This window comes from Chelonoidis abingdonii, chromosome 4 (assembly GCF_003597395.2).
Source record: "Chelonoidis abingdonii isolate Lonesome George chromosome 4, CheloAbing_2.0, whole genome shotgun sequence".
Lineage (NCBI taxonomy): Eukaryota > Metazoa > Chordata > Testudines > Testudinidae > Chelonoidis > Chelonoidis abingdonii.
In genome coordinates this window covers 82,225,761-82,243,215 of record NC_133772.1, presented here as the reverse complement: position 1 = coordinate 82,243,215, position 17,455 = coordinate 82,225,761, and the positions used below count along the sequence as shown (strand labels likewise).

Sequence of the window (17,455 nt, the reverse complement as noted above, 5' to 3'; positions counted from 1 at the left end):
CTGAAAGTCACCGATTTCTGTGCTAACAAGTTCTGTTTATGCTGTGTTCCTGTTGACCAATACAGCTTCCATTTTACACTGGCAGAGAGTCACATCTGACTGTGGAGCTGGGGAAGCCAGAGGCTCCAGGAGCCCAGCCCGGGCAGACTCACTGCAGGAAGTGCACGGTGTGGAAGGGGATGGTGAATGCTCTGAGGTCGGACCCAGGAAGGTCGAAGCTGTGTGAGCATCTTGCCCTGAAGCCAGTATGCTCAGAGACAGGAGGCATGGTTCCCCACAGTCCTGGCTGGCTTCATATGGAGTAGTTCCAGAGCATCACTTCAGTGACCTTGTGACACAGCCACTGACATACTGAAAACCAGGGAAACCAAGGCCAGCAGTGTACTGCATGCTGCAAAAATCCTATACCATGAGGCACGACTAGCTGACAAACCTCTAAACATAATCAATAATACCTTGCTCTAGCTAGTGCCTTCACTACAAATGAAAATCAGGTGGGTTTTTCTTGTATTCAAAATTCTTAGCTATTCAAGCAACAACAGCAGATCCTTACTCCATCTGTCAGGGCTGTGTGCAGGGGAAGCAGTTGAAATGCAATCATCTTAGGTTACTCTGATATTGGCCTTATCAGCTCAGCAAGGTGCCAGTCATTGAATCTCAGCTATCTCTAAAGGAGCAGCAGATAACCTCAAGGAATTAGGTACATTAGTATGCTGAGCCTCTCTATTTAGAGAATGATCTGAAATTACTCAAGATTTAAGTAGCTTTAGACTGGACTGTAAGAGATGGAAACAAAGTTTACATCATTAACCTATCTACCCAACCGTTCAAGCTAATACAGATGGTAGCCCTTTAGCAGATAGAAATAGCTCTAACTCTTCCTTAAATCTCATTTAAGCTAGAATTACTGTAGCCAGCTTGCTTGCTTCTGAGTGCCTCACTTTAGTATATTAATTTGGTTCATAGATCAGGACATAAGGAAAACACATACTTCTTTTGTCAGCATACAGATATATTCCAAGCCCAGAAAGTCAATTCACTACTTTTGGGTGTGGTTCTCTTTTAAACCACCCTCTGTGGGGCAGGCTTGGAACAGAGTTCTAATGACCTGATAAAGAGGGAATTTAGATTATCAGGGAGGAGCAGCCTGCTCTACATACACAGGACTTCATGTCTTGACATGGCTATCCCTAACTTTCTAGAAGACAACCCAAGTGACTTAAAGGTATCATGAAGAAGAAACTGCAAATTCACTTTGTTGTACATTTTAATGACAAACACCTTTCTAACTTTTTTTAATGAACAATTCCACAAAGTTTAATTGTTGGACTTTTTTTTTTTTTTAAATATCATCAGCGTTGTGTGTGCCAACTCCCCCTATTGGTACTTAAGTGTGGACTGCAACGTGCCTTTTCACTATATGAACCCTTTCTGCATTCCTTTTCCTCATGTTACAATGGCACTTTTTTTTTTAATTTTGGATTGTCACAAGAAGAGGTGCAAAAATTGCTAAGACAAGTAGCAGTAGAAGCATCACAGGAAAGATAGAAAATGGTGACATTTAAGTCTGTTGAAAAGGCAAAGATATTTCCCACCAAAATTTGAGGTGGCATTGGAGTGCATTGAAAACTTCAAATATCTGGTAGTACACCTCTACCTCGATATAACGCTGTCCTCGGAAGCCAAAAAAATCTTACTGCGTTATAAGTGTTACCGCATTATAATCGAACTTGCTTTGATCCGCTAGAGTGTGAAGCCCCACCCCCCGGAGCACTGCTTTACCGCATCGTATCAGAAGTCATGTTATATCGGATTGCGTTATATCAGGGTAGAAGTGTATGACTATCAGGGACACTAAACAACTTTTAGAGATCGGACATAGATCTGGACTTGCAATTGCTGTCTAGCGACACTCACCTGATTTGAAGGAGCAAAGGTATTCATGAAGTTAAAATGAAACTGCTGCAGTCTTTTATCTTTAGCATCTCGCTCAATGCCTTGAAGACATAGATGCTAAGAAACGAGGACATTAAGAGGTCTTCTGCCTTTAAACTGAAATGCTGTAAGTGATAGCTAATGGAGAACAATACCTCCCAAATGAGTAATGAGGAGATAATTTCCCAAATGAAATGCATAACTGGAGTGATACCAAATATAAAAGAATTAGATAAAGAAAACTTCAGTTTTCAGGTCACGTGGATTGGAGAGCATGTTTTGTAGGGATTGGTGCCAGGTGCAGGGCGGGGCCTCACGGCAAGTGTGGATTGACGATGTGGCTTTCAGGATGGGATGCGTAATGGCACACTTCAAGGCCATGAGAAGACTGTGAACCATGGAGGAAGACTGCTGGCCAACGACTCCTGTGTATTGTGTTTACTGTGGTTATGGTGATTTACACTAAGAGAGAATGTTTGTATATAGTACCTATAGGGCCCAATCAAGGATCAGGACTCCATTCTGCTACGTGCAGTACACGCATATAATGAGCCAGGACAGTCTGTTTCAAACAGCTTACAAGACAAAAAAAAAAAAAAAAAAAGGTGGATCAACAGACAAGTGGTGCGTAAGGTGTACTAGATAGTGGTCACAGCACACCACCCACCTACACACTGTTAAGTGTTTTGTAGGCATTACAGCCAAGGTGGGTTCTACAGAGATTTAAAGGGAAGATAACACAGCAATCTTGCAGATTGTTGGTGGGGGAAATCTTGTTTCTCCATCATCCACCTCCAAGAATCTAAAATAGTCACTTTTAGTATGCACCAGATGTGGGGCTCACATTTCAGTGATCACTGCAAAGTCCCTCTCAGCTCAAGATTTTTATGTAGCAGTGTCCACTCAGGGACAAGCAACTAAATCTTAGTTTTAAAGTATGAGCAAAGGAAGATGCCAGCAGCTATGTGTTGTGTCACTCTAGTATGCACACCGCTAAGAGCAAAGTGCAATTATATATCTTTTCTTCTGTTCAAAGTTTCCGTTCTCTAAAACAACCTATACAGACAAAAGCAAAGGAAACATCATCCACTGAGTCACGTTTGCATTTATAAAATGTATTAAGAAAAATATCTGGATTTCTTTTAAACCAAGATTACTTCATATATAAACAAACTGCTTCCATTCCAAAAGAAAACTGAAGTCTCACTGCCCCCTTCAACGCCTCATTCATAATACTATAGAACATGTGACAAGAAAAAAAGAAGCCTGAAGTTAAATATCCCAGAAATTTATTGAATATCTGCTTGAATACATTCTATGTAAAAGCTTTAGGCTCACTTGGTTTTGGTGCTCCCAGGAAACCTCACTGACAGAGGCACTGACCTGAAACAGTTGCCAATCTGGAGTTGTTAGATATGAAAATGTTAAGAAAAGGTCTATGATCCCTCCCTGGCCCACTGGGTTTGAGTCTACAGTGAAAGTAGGTACCTTCCTTTTGAAGAACTCAATTTGCGCAAGTTCTATACAAGAGCAAATGATGTTTAAGAGAGGGTTCCACATGTTGGTCTGTTTAAAACATTCAAATATTTTAAGTAAGTATCCGCTTTTGGAGTTTTTGATACTGGAAACTTTTAGTCCAGGGTGTTTGTATCTGGGTGTCTAATTTATCATATATTCTCCTTAACTGGTACTCATCCCAGGAAATTTAGTCTTCAGCTTTAGCTTCCATTTCCTCAGCATCATCATCGCCATCCACTTCAGCGTTTTCCCTCTCCAGCCTTTCCAGTTGCCTTGCAAGCTCAGTCTCATCTGTGTCAGTAACCACTTTGGGCTGAAAGACAGGACACACACATGCCATTAACATTTGGTTTTCTTTAACCTCTTATATTTTGTGCAAAATATCAGAGATAGGAAAAAAAATAAACCAAATTATTCTGTTGGTACTCATCTTAAATGTATAGCAAGAGGTCAAACTGATTCAAATTTACACTATGAAAAACAAAAATTACTACTACTCAACATGATTTTGTGACTTTTTATGGTTTCAATATTCCCTGCAGTACTGGAAACAACCACTTGCGTGTTAGTGCAATGAAAACCTGGTCTGACTGGAAATGCAAAAAAATTAAACAAACTACTTCTACTGAGTATTTAAAAAATTTCTAAAAAATCTGAATTTTTATAAACAAAGTTTATCAGGAACACCGGGAAGTATTTTTGGTAAATAAAGTTTGTTACTGAGAGTTTATGTCTAAGCAGGAACAATATTTGTTCAGTTCAAAGAAGGTACCACTTATTTTTTGGTAATGGTAGTTTTCCACTGAGATTTCTTCCTCTGCTCTAAAATATAGTTAGGAAAAAAAGGTGCATTTTAATACAGAAACAGTTCTCACCTCCATCTGCACATTGAAGACTCCTCTCTTCTCCTCAATCTTTTCTTTAATGACAGCCATGGCTTGGTTCAAAACAGAGAGGCCTTCAGTTCTCTCCAATGTTGTGGTGGTCATCACATAACGAGGAGGAGCTATCAGATTAATCTATAAAAATTGAAGAAAGACAGGCAGATTCAATGATAAAGAAACAGACCACAACAAATTGAAGCGACCAATATTGCCCTTTTAAAGAAGGGTTGACATATACCACAGTGCAAAGAACATATATCTGTTATTTCTCAGGTGGCATGAACCACGTATGATAAAACAACTAAGCTTTTGGTTTTAGAAGCATACAGGAGAATGTACAGCCCTGTCTACTTCTCTATATTCATCATTAGAATAGTAATTCTTATACAGTGCCTTCCATTAGGGAATTTGTCCAAGTGGGTATTATCCTTATTTTAGAAATGGAAGAACAGAGTGACAAAGTAGCACATCATATACTTTTTCCAAACAACTGATGTTTGAAATGCTGAGGTAATGACTGCATACTTTTCTGAGTAGATGGGTAGGTGGAGTTTACTTGTTCTGTTAAAAGAAATTCTAGCTGCTCCCAGAAGATGAAAGGTGATTCAGGGTTTTTGGAAAAGGATTAGCCATGAATGCACCCAGTATACTGCCTGAAAAGTTTTAGAAGACTGTGCGTGATTGACTGGGTGCAGTGACCCCTTTGAAATTCAGCATGAGAACCCAAACCCTCTGGGGCTAAAAGTATCCCCTCATTTCCCAAGCTGGTCCTTGGAAATAAATACTCCAGGTATATATCCAGGAACAACGCGTGTTAAGAAACAGGGTTTTATCTAGAACATGGCCTGCCTTGGTTGTCCCTGTCAGCTAATTTAACAGAATGGACTCTGAGGTCCCTTCAGAGACAAAGGTATGACTTGTCCACATAGCAGGGAAGAGGGTGAGAAATGCACATGATAATTAGGCACCCTGATAAGACACTAAACTACTTCCTGGCGCCAGTCACCTGACATAGGTCAGAGTCACTTACTTTAATTGGCATGTTCTCGGTGGAACACTTCAAACCAGCTCTCAGAGCTTCTTTCACTGCATCAATGCCCTCATAACCATAACAGGCAACTTCAATGTCTAGGACAAAGAAACAAAGAATACAATACTAAAAAAAAAATCCCCAATTATAGAACACTGTACAATTCTTTCAAGGAAAACTATTTTTTAAAAAATTAATCACTAGTAGTCAGCTCTCAGGACAGCTTCAGTATCCTTTGAAAATAGGATGCTCAGGAATATTGCAGTTTCCCTAGCTATAAAATGATGAAAATATTTACATAACTCATAAGAGTTCTTTGACGATTAACAGTCTTTATAGGGTGCTTTGAAATTGTAAGACACTGAATAATTAATAAAAGAATCTACCAAATTAATCAGTAACGATATAATTGCATTTCATAAAGTGGAAAGAGACTTAGATGCAACTTCAAAATATAGAAAAAGCGATAACAGAAGACTGCAAAATGAAAGCACTGTCAAAAAGTTGAAACTAAAGGAAATGTCACCTCAAAACCAAGAAATTCTGCTAACATTAACGTCTGAGGTCCCTCCCCAGCAGTATTGGGAGTTTTCATACTATTGTATTAGTTTACAGTAGAAATGACTACCATGTTTTTTTTGTATTGTCTGTTTGAACAGGACTCAGAACCATGAAGCTTGTATTTGCTAATTATTACCTGATTAGTCACCAGACAAAGGTTTTTGTATGTCTATATCCATATATAATTGCTGCACAAAGCAGTCATTTGTAGATTAATCTCTGACCCAGGTGATTCACAATACCCTACCATTTTTAGTGGTTGCAATTAAATTTGGATAGATAACAAAGTAAATATCTTAGTCAGCCTCAGACTAACCTCTAAAAGCCTACAGGAAAATTCCTTATTTACTTACAAAACAAAAAGTTCAAATCCAACGTAGGACTGTCAAAATAACACAACAGGCTATCGAAACTAAATGAGGGAACATTCATTCCAAGTCATTTTATGAGACTCTAGTCAAAGAGCTTTTCTTCTGGTGATTTAATTCAGGATATAAACAGGATTTGGAAATCAAAATCTATGCATCTATGTAAAATCCTAATTTTAATTCATGGTGCAATGAAGTAACAGCTTTAGATAGCAGCACAAACAGTTCCACTCCCCCACACCTCCCTAAACCCAGATATGGCTTATTCTCTCCACCCCAACCAAAACAATAAAAACATAATGCCCTATGATGCTTTACTAGAGGCATTTTCTACCCTTTTGTGACAGCCTGACATTTGTTTAGTTGACAACTATGCTTGTGGCTTGTTCAATTATATGGCTGAACAGCCAGATAAATGATTTTAACAAAGCACACTGGGCTCAATCATCCTGTTACGGAAGACATAAACAAGCAGCAATGAGCTTAACGTGCAGTCAGAGAAACTAACGTTTGGGTAATAGGAGAAGCTGTCAAGGGAAGTTGTAAAATCATCATCATCACTAGACAGGTTCAAAGGTGTAATCCAGGGCTCTGCAACCTTTCAGAAGTGGTGTGCCGAGTCTTCATTTATTCACTCTAATTTAAGGTTTCGCATGCCAGTAATACATTTTAACATTTTTAGAAGGTCTCTTTCTATAAGTCTATAATATATAACTAAACTATTGTTTATGTAAAGTAAATAAAGCTTTTAAAAGTGTTTAAGAAGCTTCATTTAAAATTAAATTAAAATGCAGAGTCCCCCAGACTGGTGGCCAGGACTCGGGCAGTGTGAGTGCCACTGAAAATCAGCTCGTGTGCTGACTTCGGTACCCGTGCCATAGGTTGCCTACCCCTGGTGTAATCAATAATAGCTGATGAATATTTTAATCAGTCTTGTGCCAGTTCAAGGAGATGGACTGGATTACTTATCAAGAAGCTGCTTTCAGAGAAGAGGATTCTGTGATTAGCAATGCAAACATCCAAATATCAGAAAGAAGCCTATGGAATACTTGAGGAGGAGAGCAATGTTTCTTAGATTGGAATAGTAGGTAATCCACTGTTAGTGTCATTGCAGCCGGCCTTAGCCACAGTCTCTCCCCTCCAAAAAATATACAAAAGTACTATGGGATTTAGAGGTAGGAGGACATGCACAGTAATCTGAAAGGCATCTTATTCAAAGATAACCAATTCTGAAACAGCAATTTCATTCAAATATTGTCACTATGAGGTAATTATTTTAATTGGGTTTATAATTTTACATTGTGCTTGGTAACTTGATTTCAGTGACTGTGTGTTGTGTATAGGGGCTCTGGTCTTCAATTTATTGTCCATTTAGGACTCACCAGCTCGGATTTTGACCGCCTGTGGTGTCAGACGTCTATTTATGTTGTCAATCAGCACACGTTTCTCATCTTCTGTCAAATCTAGTCCATCCAGAATTGCAGGGTCTCTGAGTCGAACAAAGCAATGTTAAACATATCAGTGTCAGTGATCTATAAACTATACAAACAAGGACAGGACGAGACACAAGCAGCAATATTAACATGTAGTACTACTCCTACAGTGTTATGTATAACGACAAAGTGATCTGCTGTGCAAAGAAAAAGGGGAAGCTTTGTTAAGAAACCATTTAAACAATGGAGAGAAATAAAGGCATCCACTTAAACACACCTTTGCTGTGGAAATATTTCTTGGTAAGGGAGGAACACAGTTGCCTCGGCCTTGCATTCAAGTTATGTGGAGGAAATAAGACTGCATGACAAACTCATTTTTAATAAAAAGGGGGGAATAACTTCTATCTGGCATCGAATGTACATTATATTTGCATGAAAAATGCAGCCAGCTATATGGAGCTCATACTCCATCCCTTATGCAAAGGAGGCTATGCTAATGTGAAAGAGAAACCCTGACACCTTAATGTTTTGGTCAGGGGCAACAACTACTCTATAAATTAAAGAGAAAATAAGACTACGAAGCCCACACCCACTCAGTATGGCGCTTTGACTCCCTCTTGCGGTAGCTGCACCAAGCTGCACTTGGCTAACAGACATAGGTCTTTTTAGCTCAGGCAGTACAGTTGATGCTTTAAGATCCAGAGCTCTGGGGTACAATTGCTGCTGCTGACCTAGACAGGGGGGAGGTGTAACAAGTGGTAGCATTTCCATTTAGTGCTGCTTTGCTTCCATTCAGCACACTGCTAAAACGCACACCATAGCCCACTTAGATTGTAAGCTCCTTGGGGCAGGAAGAGTCTTTTTTTGTACAGCACCTAGCACAATGGGGGCCTGCTCCATGACTAGGGCAATAATAAAAATACATAATCATGTAACTAACAACTGATAAGCTCTTCACAGACAAGCCTTCCCCATTAGACCCCCCACCCCTTGTTATTTCACTGCTGCATAAGAGCAATCTCCTGAGCAAGTCATCCTCTATTACCTAGGAAGCAACATCCTGATAGTTCCCTTTGCAAGCCCCGATTAGTCACACCAAAAACAAATCATGGTTCTCTGAAATGCAACAGGAGCCCCACCTGTAACACCACTAGCTTGGACATATTAACCAGAATGCTTTGCACAACAGACTTAATTTTGAACACCTTATGATGCAATCTTTATTGACTTTACATGCAGAAATATAGCATAAGGGCATACATGTTTATATCCTGAAAAAGATGAATTTATATGGGGGAATATGGTGCCCTTTTAAGTCTGAATATCCAGTCTCCTAACATACAGCCTGATCCTGCACATACGCCAATTAAGACTTCCACAAAATTCAAAAGGCCCTTAATGAGCACACACTTGAGGGCAGGTTTACATTATTTAGATGCTTAAAGATACAGATAGGCACCTACTGGGATTTTCAAAAGCACCTAGGCACCAATCTGCATCTTTAGGTGTCTAAATACCTTTAAAAATCTGGCCCTGGGTATACCTTTAAAAATCTGGCCCTGGGTATGCTATTATGTAAATGATATATTTGTTTTGAGGGTTAATTTGTCCTTGTACACACCAAGAAAGATATGATGCCACAGCCAATCGCTTTTCAGTAATCAGAAAAGAAAAAATCAAATCGATTATATGCTCAGCCCTTGAAAATGTAAACCAAAATTTGAGCTGATATACATGAACAGTGCAAAGATTAAGATTTAAGACTACAGTTGATGAGAATGCTTACTGCACCCAGGGCACATACCGATACCAATAACTGTTGATCCTCCGTTTGCTTTCAGTGTAGTTTGTTTGGAATATATATTCAATTACGCATTTTGGTTGCACAGTTAAACTCTCAAAAAATCAGAAGGCGTCAAGTTTGTCTGTAGAATCTTAACTCTGGCCTTTCCACACATGTATTAAAAATGAATTACATGATTACATACTGACGTCTCAGATACAATTTTTTGCTTATAACCCTTTAAAAAGTTCTGGGGCAGGTTCCCCTAACCCTAATTCTGAAAATTAGATTTGAGCAATGAGTTTTCCAGGTTTAACTCTCAAAATAGCTCTAGTTATATAAAGGGCTCCAGGTCAATACTGCAGTGTTTGTCTCTCAGTATGACAGTGAGCTTTGGGTCCCTTTTGGAGCATTGTGACCTGATGATCCATTAATCAGTGAGCTTCCCTTCATTAAACTAAAACTTTCTCCATGGAAGCCTTGTTAGTCAACTTGAAGTACTGTCAATTGATCTCAAAACACAATATACAGATACAATTTATGGAGGATTAAAAACCAGTAATAAAAGCCCTGAATCTCCAGGTGGACATAAGAAAACATGCACAGATTGAAATAACCAGTCACTGACACCTAGAGGTGAACTGAAGTTACACTTCTTTCTTCCCATTCTAAAATACAAAATCTAGAGAAGAGGGGGAAGTATTTTCTGATAAACCCAATTTTGGTTTGCCAATTGACCTTTCGTGAAGGCACTATTAAGAGGAACTGCCACGTCTCAACAAATCAGCCTGTAAGTGAATGGCCTGTATCTCAGTACAAACTATTTCAACTGATGCACAGCTTCTGCTTCCAATCCCGTAGGTCAGTGTTTCTCAACAACCGGCCCATGGACCAGTGCCGTCCCGGAGATATCCCTGATAAAGTTTAGGAAGGCAGCAAGCCAGTCCCTGGTATCAAAGAGGTTGAGAAATACCGCCTTAAAGGAATGACAGTCCAACCTCACTGATACATTTGAAAATATGGTCTAATGTAACAAACCTGTTAAATTACAGGTAAGCAACATCTGCTTCAAACAGATCAACCTCAATACACTTGTGTTTCTGTATTACAGGCATATGCTTGGGAACACCTAATTTGGAGACAAGTGAAAGGAGACCTAGTTGACACATTAGGGAAAAATCTGACGTATGTACTTTCTGAAAGTCATTTAAAAAAAAAAAAAAAAAAAAAAAAAAAAAAGATGATTTGCAATGACTATAGGGGCCCTACCAAATTCAGATAGCATTTGGTCAATTTCACAGTCACAGGATTTTAAAAATTGTAAATTCATGATTTCAGCTATTTAAATCTGAAATTTCACATTGCTGTAATTGTAGGGGTCCTGACCCAAAAAGTAGCTGTGGGATGAGGAGGGGTGTCGTGAGGTTATTGTAGGGGGCGGGGGGGGGAGGGTTGCGGTACTGCTAGCCTTATTTCTGCACTGCCGCTGGTGGCGGCTCTGTGTTCAGAGTGCAGCAGCTGAAGTGACGGCTGCTGGCCGAGAGCCCAGATCTGAAGGCAGAGCTGCCACCACCAGCAGCGCAGAAGTAAGGATGGCATGGTATAATATCGCTACCCTTACTTCTCCGCTGCTGCCTGCAGAGCTGGGCGCCCAGCCAATAGCCGCCACTGTCTGGCCATTCAGCTCTGAAGGCAGTGCAGAAGTAAGAGTAGCAATACTGTGGACTCTCCCCCTCCCAACTCCTTTTTGGGCCAGGATTCCCAGTTAGAGAAATGCTGGTCTCCCTTGTGAAATCTGTATAGTATAGGATAAAAGCATACAAAAGACTGGCTGTGACACGTTTTTCATGGCTGTGAATTTGGTAGGGCCCTAGCAATGACCACAGAAGAAAACAAGTTAATGAGGTACTTGATTTAAGTGAGCTGGAAATTGACAAAGACAGAAAGGCTAAACCCTTTACTTTTTTTTGGTGTGTGAAAAGTACTGTAACGCTCCTTAAGGATGCCATTTTTCCTCCAGACTGGCGGCACTTATAAACCCATTCTTCTGTGTTCAAACAACACCTTACTCCATACCAAAGCCAATTACTTTTAAAAACAGGCCTCTGCAAAGTGACACGCTCGAGGGCGAATAAGGCAGAATCCTTGGAATCTAGTTCTCAGTGTTAAAGAGCTCCGATGAGAGCACCACATTGGTGCTGCCTGAAACAGACGTTATCTAAAAAAAGCACGTGGCAGACAAAAATTGGGAATTGTGAGACTTATTTGACCAGTGTGAGACAAACGCTGCCAGTTGTCCAATGGGCTAAGAGGAAAATGTTGATGGCTCTTTTCCGAGAAACACTTGTCTGCAGCTAAGGAATTAAACAATAAGAGTAAAAAGGTGCCCTTACGAGACTGCATGCTTGAATGCATCATAAGCACCATATCCTGGTCTTTTGTACTTGTCATCAAATACCCAGGCAGTTCTCTGGAACAGACTCTCCAGCTGCTCATCCTTAGTGTATTCCAACACCTCAGCAACATGGCGAAGGATACTGTAAACCTAGGACAAACAGAAAAAAGAGGGAGGGGATGAAGGACCTCAGTGACTAATATTATTTAAATTGTAATCTCTTCGGCACAGCGATTCTCTCTCCTTATTATGCATTTGTACAGTGCACAACAGAGCCTGCTCTTTGTTGGAGCCTCCAGGTGCTACTGTAACACAAATAGTAAGAGTAAAGAATGTTCAAATAAAAGACAGCAATTCTAAAGAGTTATAAATTGAAAGCTTTAGGGTGCTGACACTGTATGATTTTCCCTACCCAGCACTGCACAGGACAATTATATACTAAACCCTATGCAATTAAATATCCTAAAGTGCTTTATCAACATTAACCTATTCTGCACATGTGAAAGGGTGATATTATTTATACCCATTTGAGGAGTGTTATACTAAACAACATGTGACAGTCAGTGACGGAGGTGGAAACAGAAGCCAGGAGTCTCAGCTCCCAGTCTAAACCCCAGTCATATATTTCAAAGTGTGTTAAAGGAACTAGAATGGCATTTCATTTTCACAACAGTTCAGCTCTCTGTGGTTGGCAATATACGTGGTTAGAAGGCAACAAAGTAACGTAAAGCACAGACAACAACTTACAGTTTTTGATTTGGTGAATTTGTCTTCACATTTGATTGCCTCCTCTGGGGAAACTCTTCTTTTTGACAAGTCAATGTAACCTAACGGGGGTGGGGGGGTGGGGTGGACATTTTGAAAGATTCAATTTCAGTATACTTTAAGGTACAGAGTACAAACACTTCACTTACATTAGTGACAAATGCCAATCCTCACCACCACATCTGAAAGTTTTTACTATTTCATGGAAAAAGCCAGCAATACACTTTGCTTTTGGATCAGGGCTTTCCCTTTGCCTTCTCTCCATGCCTTACACATCAGCCACTGAGATCACTTATAAGCGAAGCAGAACTTTCAGAATAATTTAATCAGAGATGAACAACATGAAGAGTGAACCTGTTTTAGCATATTAAAATTTGTTCTTTGGATTGTAAATCAACTTAAAACAGCTACCTTTTATGTCACCAACATTCTTTAAATATGGCTTCCATTTAAGAGCATTTGACCCAAAATTTAGTACAAGTTTCTCCTTATGCTCTACTTGAGCGATTAACTAGCCACTAATCTTCCAAGAGCTGTGCACATTCTTAGTGACAATGACGCTGGCACCCAGAAAAGTAAATTAAAAGGGATATTTTTGGTGGCATTTCACAAGAAACCATTTGAAGTTGGCATTCTTGGTAGTTTAGATGTGTAAGGCTCTACAGTATGATAGCCAAGATCTGGGCTCAATTTCTGTGGCAGTTCCTTGATCACATCTATGTAAGAAATGAGAGCACAGCATGTGCATATACTACAGGTAGGCATGTCTTCCATTGCTTAATCCTGTCTGATTAAGTAGCAGCACTGATAGGTTCCAAATGGCATACCAACTAGTCCATCTCAGGAGTTCCTCTCAGGGTTCAATAAGGGACACAGATAACCCCAAGAGAGTTTGTTAAAAGGAGGATGAAATCTGTAAAGGTAAAAAGTATCCTTCAGTGCAGCTTCTCTCATCTGGAACAGACTTTCTGCATCTCTCCAACTCATTTCAAATCTCATCTGAAAATGTTTCCTCTCCCTTATTAACCCTCTCAATTTCTCTCTCTGCTTTTATCTGTGATTTAATTCTGAGAAGTATTTTAGGAATACATTTTATATGAAAGACTATATCAGAGTGACCAAACTGTGGCTCATGAGCCACATGTGGCTCTTTTACAGTTAAAGTGCAGCTTGTGAAACCCCCCGCCCCTGCACTAGGTGTGGGGGTTGGAGGGGAAAGAGAGAAAAGAACACAGGAGCTCTGCTTTGCAGTGGGGTAGGGGCTTCTGCCCAGTGGGGAAGAGGTGTCTTGGGGCTTCAGCCCATGGGGTATGCCTGCCAGGGCTTGGGGCTTCAGGAGGAGTGGGGCTGAGCCCCAAGCCCCAGCAGGTGTGCCCCAACTCTCCAAATTCTAAAGCTTGTTGTACATGGTTCAGAGTGTCAGTAAATCTGGCCAACACTGGACTATACAAATGAAACAACTATATTTTCCTGGTTCTAAAAGAGGATGCTTGTGTGTTTCATTAACTACTTAGGTCAGAACACAGACGTAGCACTGTTATCTGAAAATATTCAGTGGATTGCTTGTATGCTGTATCCTATACCAAATGCATTAAAATAACTTTCAAGTTGTAATGCTAATTATTCAAAAGTCACGAAATACCAAAGTTAAGGTTGCCTATGCGACCTTACTTGTGCACTATATAATGCAGTCCAATTACATGATCATATAATATTGTGTACACATTGCCTTTGCCTTATTTAGTGCACAGGATGGACTGTGTGGTGTGAATGAGGAAATTGTTCATTATTTCAGTTTATTTTCACTGCACCAGTAGTATTGTTGGTCACAGTTTTCCTCTCTCAGTATCAACAAGCAGAAGCACTATTGAGCTTTCAAAATAAAATGCCATTTCACTATGGTTTGTTGACCATGCATGAAGTTTAGAAGTCTTAACGCCTGATCCTGCAAATCCTCCTTGGCAGGACTTCTCCTCACTCCTATAAGCAGGCCCTCTGAAGCCAACAGGACTACTTGCCTGAGTAAGGATAACTCACAAGGACAGCAGCTTGCAGGATCAGACCTTACTTTGTACCACTATATATTTAAAAAAGCCAATTACAAACTCAGAGTAGCGAGGGTCCCAGGTTTAACAGCACTGTTTTTTACAATTAGAATCCTAAATGTCATTCCACCTACTGTCCCAACATACCTTTTTCTTTGTCGACCCTTATGACCACAACACACTCATTCCTGCCTATGCGGATGAGTTTGTTTATGGAGCGGATACGTCTCCTGGATAGTTCACTAAGAAGAATCATGCCTTCAATGTTGTTGTATTCCAGTAGGCTGACATAAGCTCCCATTTCAGCAATGGATCGAACATTGACCATCACTACATCGTCTACCTCTGGAAATTTATGCTGGTAGAATCTACAGCTTAGTCCAGGCATGCTGTGATTTGAGTAAAAGAAGCAGAGATTATTATTCATCCCACTGCACTGGCCACCACTAATCCACTACTGTGGCAAATATTGAGATTTCAGCTGCTGGTGGAGGATGAAGAGAAATGTTTGCCTGTTTGGCCACAATCTGAAATTGTGCCCCAACTAGCTCATGATTTCTTAAACTTTGGGATGCAGAACTTATGATTAACTATTAGTAGTACTCAGTAAACCTTATAAATTATTAACAATTTTAATATTAAACTACACCTCTACCTTGCTACAACACTGTCCTCGGGAGCCAAAAAATCTTACCGCGTTATAGTGAAACCGTGTTATACTGAACTTGCTTTGATCCACCGGAGTGTGCAGCCCCACCCCCCTGGAGCACTGCTTTACCGTGTTACATCCAAATTTGTGTTATATCGGGTGGCGTTATATCGAGGAAGCGGTGTATATCAAGCCATTTACCTATCTGGTCATCAATTGCCAGGAAATGTCCAACCAAAAGTGTTTTGGCTATTCAATTAAAAACTGATATCTATGTTAGGAGAATAATATGAAAACCAAAACCATTAAAAAACTGTTAAGGTTGTTCCAGGGTACAACCTGTCCAACTACCCAAAACCTTAAAAGTAAGGAAATACCACGTTGAAGACAGAAGTCTGCCTGAGCTTGTCACTCAAGCATCACATTATGTATGAAATACCATGCCTCACCACAGATAGGGAACTTCAAAAGGATAGAGATACAAATTACTCTCCCTGCATTCACCTGATTCACGAAGTGACACAAAATCATAACTCAGATGTTAATAACATTAGCATATATGCAGGGAAAACATCTGGAGTCCAGCTTACCGGGCAACACATAAAATGGTGTAGGGAAAGTAGGAGGCTGGAATTAAGGTTTTGCATTAAAGGTCGAGGAGGAGGATTCTGGACAATGTAGTGCATCTCTATATCTCACAGGGGAACATCCCAGGCTCAGTACAGAGTCCTTGGAAAGACCCTCTAAAAAATCTCAAAAGTGGCACTTTTGGGGGGTCAGAGCACAAGGATCCAAAGGAGATGTCAATACAGAGGATCACACTAACTGGCCCAGATCTGATGAGGTCCTAGACCGGGGTCAGCAACCTTTCAGAAGTGATGTGCTGACTCTTCATTTATTCATCCTAATTTAAGCTTCCGTATGCCAGTAATACATTTTAACATTTTTAGAAAGTCTCTTTCTGTAAGTCTTTAATATATAACTAAACTGTTGTTGTATGTAAAGTAAATAAGGTTTTTAAAATGTTTAAGAAGCTTCATTTAAAATTAAATTAAAATGCAGAGCTCCCCTGCCCCGCGGATTAGTGGCCAGAATCCAGTCAGTGTGACTGCCACTGAAAATCAGCTTGCGTGCCGCCTTTGGCACACATGCCCTAGGTTGCCTACCCCTGCCCTAGACAAAGAACAGCTGGGTCGAAGAAAGCCTAAGTAAGGCAAGGTGATGCTGATCAGAAAGGGAAATACCAAGAACCATCTGGGACTCTTTCCTCTCATTCCCTTGAAGGCAACCATCATCAGCATGGAGTGAAGCACCAAGAACCCATTAGAATCCTCACTAAACCTAGATGATCAGATGACATCACTGGGAAAAAAAAAATGTTTTCTCCTACCTCTAGCTTGCTAGGAAACTTTGCTCCTTCTTCCTGTATGAAGATCCACATGCTTGTCACCTCTAAACTAGATTACCATAACTCCGTGTCTGGGCCTGAATATTTAATGCAGAGGCTTCAGACCATGCAGAACGCAGCAGGCCACGTTCTGTCTGTGAGTACACCAGGCCTGTACTCGTATCCACTAGCTCTCACTCTGTTTCAATTGTCAGTTCAAAGCTTTGGTCCTGATCCCGAAAGCTACCCACGGGTCAGGGCCCGGCTATATCAGTGACCACACTGCCACGCAGGACCTCCCTTGAGGAAGGAACAAGCCAGCAGAGGGTCACCGGGCAGGACTATTCAGAGACGGGAAAACAAGGCAAACAGCCTAACGCTGACTGGGCACCTTCATCTGGCAAAACATTTCCTCTAAACATCTCTCTTGACGCACTAGGCCTGCTCGCCTCGGACGACACAGTATCGCCGCCAGCCCCGCGAGCTGATGGCCCCGGCGAGCGCGTTACCTGCTCGGTATCCGGGTCCCGCTCTCCGCTCCGGGGCGTTCGGGTTACCGCTTCAGTGTGCGCCCAAGCTCCTCTTCACTGCGCAGCCGCGAACCCGCCCCTTCCCACCTCACACAGCGCGTGGGACCTGCAGCGCTCACGCGAGATTTCACACGCCTCATCATAGAGTGTCCGCGGCTGCCGGGCGGAATAG

The 17,455-nt window shown here is 40.8% G+C and overlaps 1 protein-coding gene across 1 annotated transcript; it reads right to left on the bottom strand.

Moving 5' to 3' along the window:
- Positions 1-3,207: 3,207 nt before the first annotated feature.
- EIF2S1 (eukaryotic translation initiation factor 2 subunit alpha) lies at positions 3,208-17,370 on the bottom strand. Its single transcript, XM_032774728.2, has 8 exons — positions 17,263-17,370; positions 14,865-15,106; positions 12,655-12,734; positions 11,906-12,057; positions 7,679-7,785; positions 5,368-5,465; positions 4,329-4,472; positions 3,208-3,766 (listed from the first exon to the last, which is right to left on the bottom strand). Exons 2-8 carry the CDS (start codon positions 15,103-15,105, stop codon positions 3,641-3,643), a joined length of 948 nt encoding a protein of 315 aa, XP_032630619.1. The 5' UTR covers position 15,106; positions 17,263-17,370; the 3' UTR covers positions 3,208-3,640.
- Positions 17,371-17,455: the final 85 nt, after the last annotated feature.

Bases quoted from the DNA above. Each gene is read 5' to 3' on its own strand.
- EIF2S1 (XM_032774728.2), bottom strand. From the start codon at position 15,105: ATGCCTGGACTAAGCTGTAGATTCTACCAGCATAAATTTCCAGAGGTA. The intron at 5,466-7,678 runs GTGAGTCCTAAA...TCTTTGTCCTAG, and splicing joins GGCGGTCAAAATCCGAGCTG to ACATTGAAGTTGCCTGTTAT. The intron at 4,473-5,367 runs GTAAGTGACTCT...CAATTTTTATAG, and splicing joins CCGAGAACATGCCAATTAAA to ATTAATCTGATAGCTCCTCC.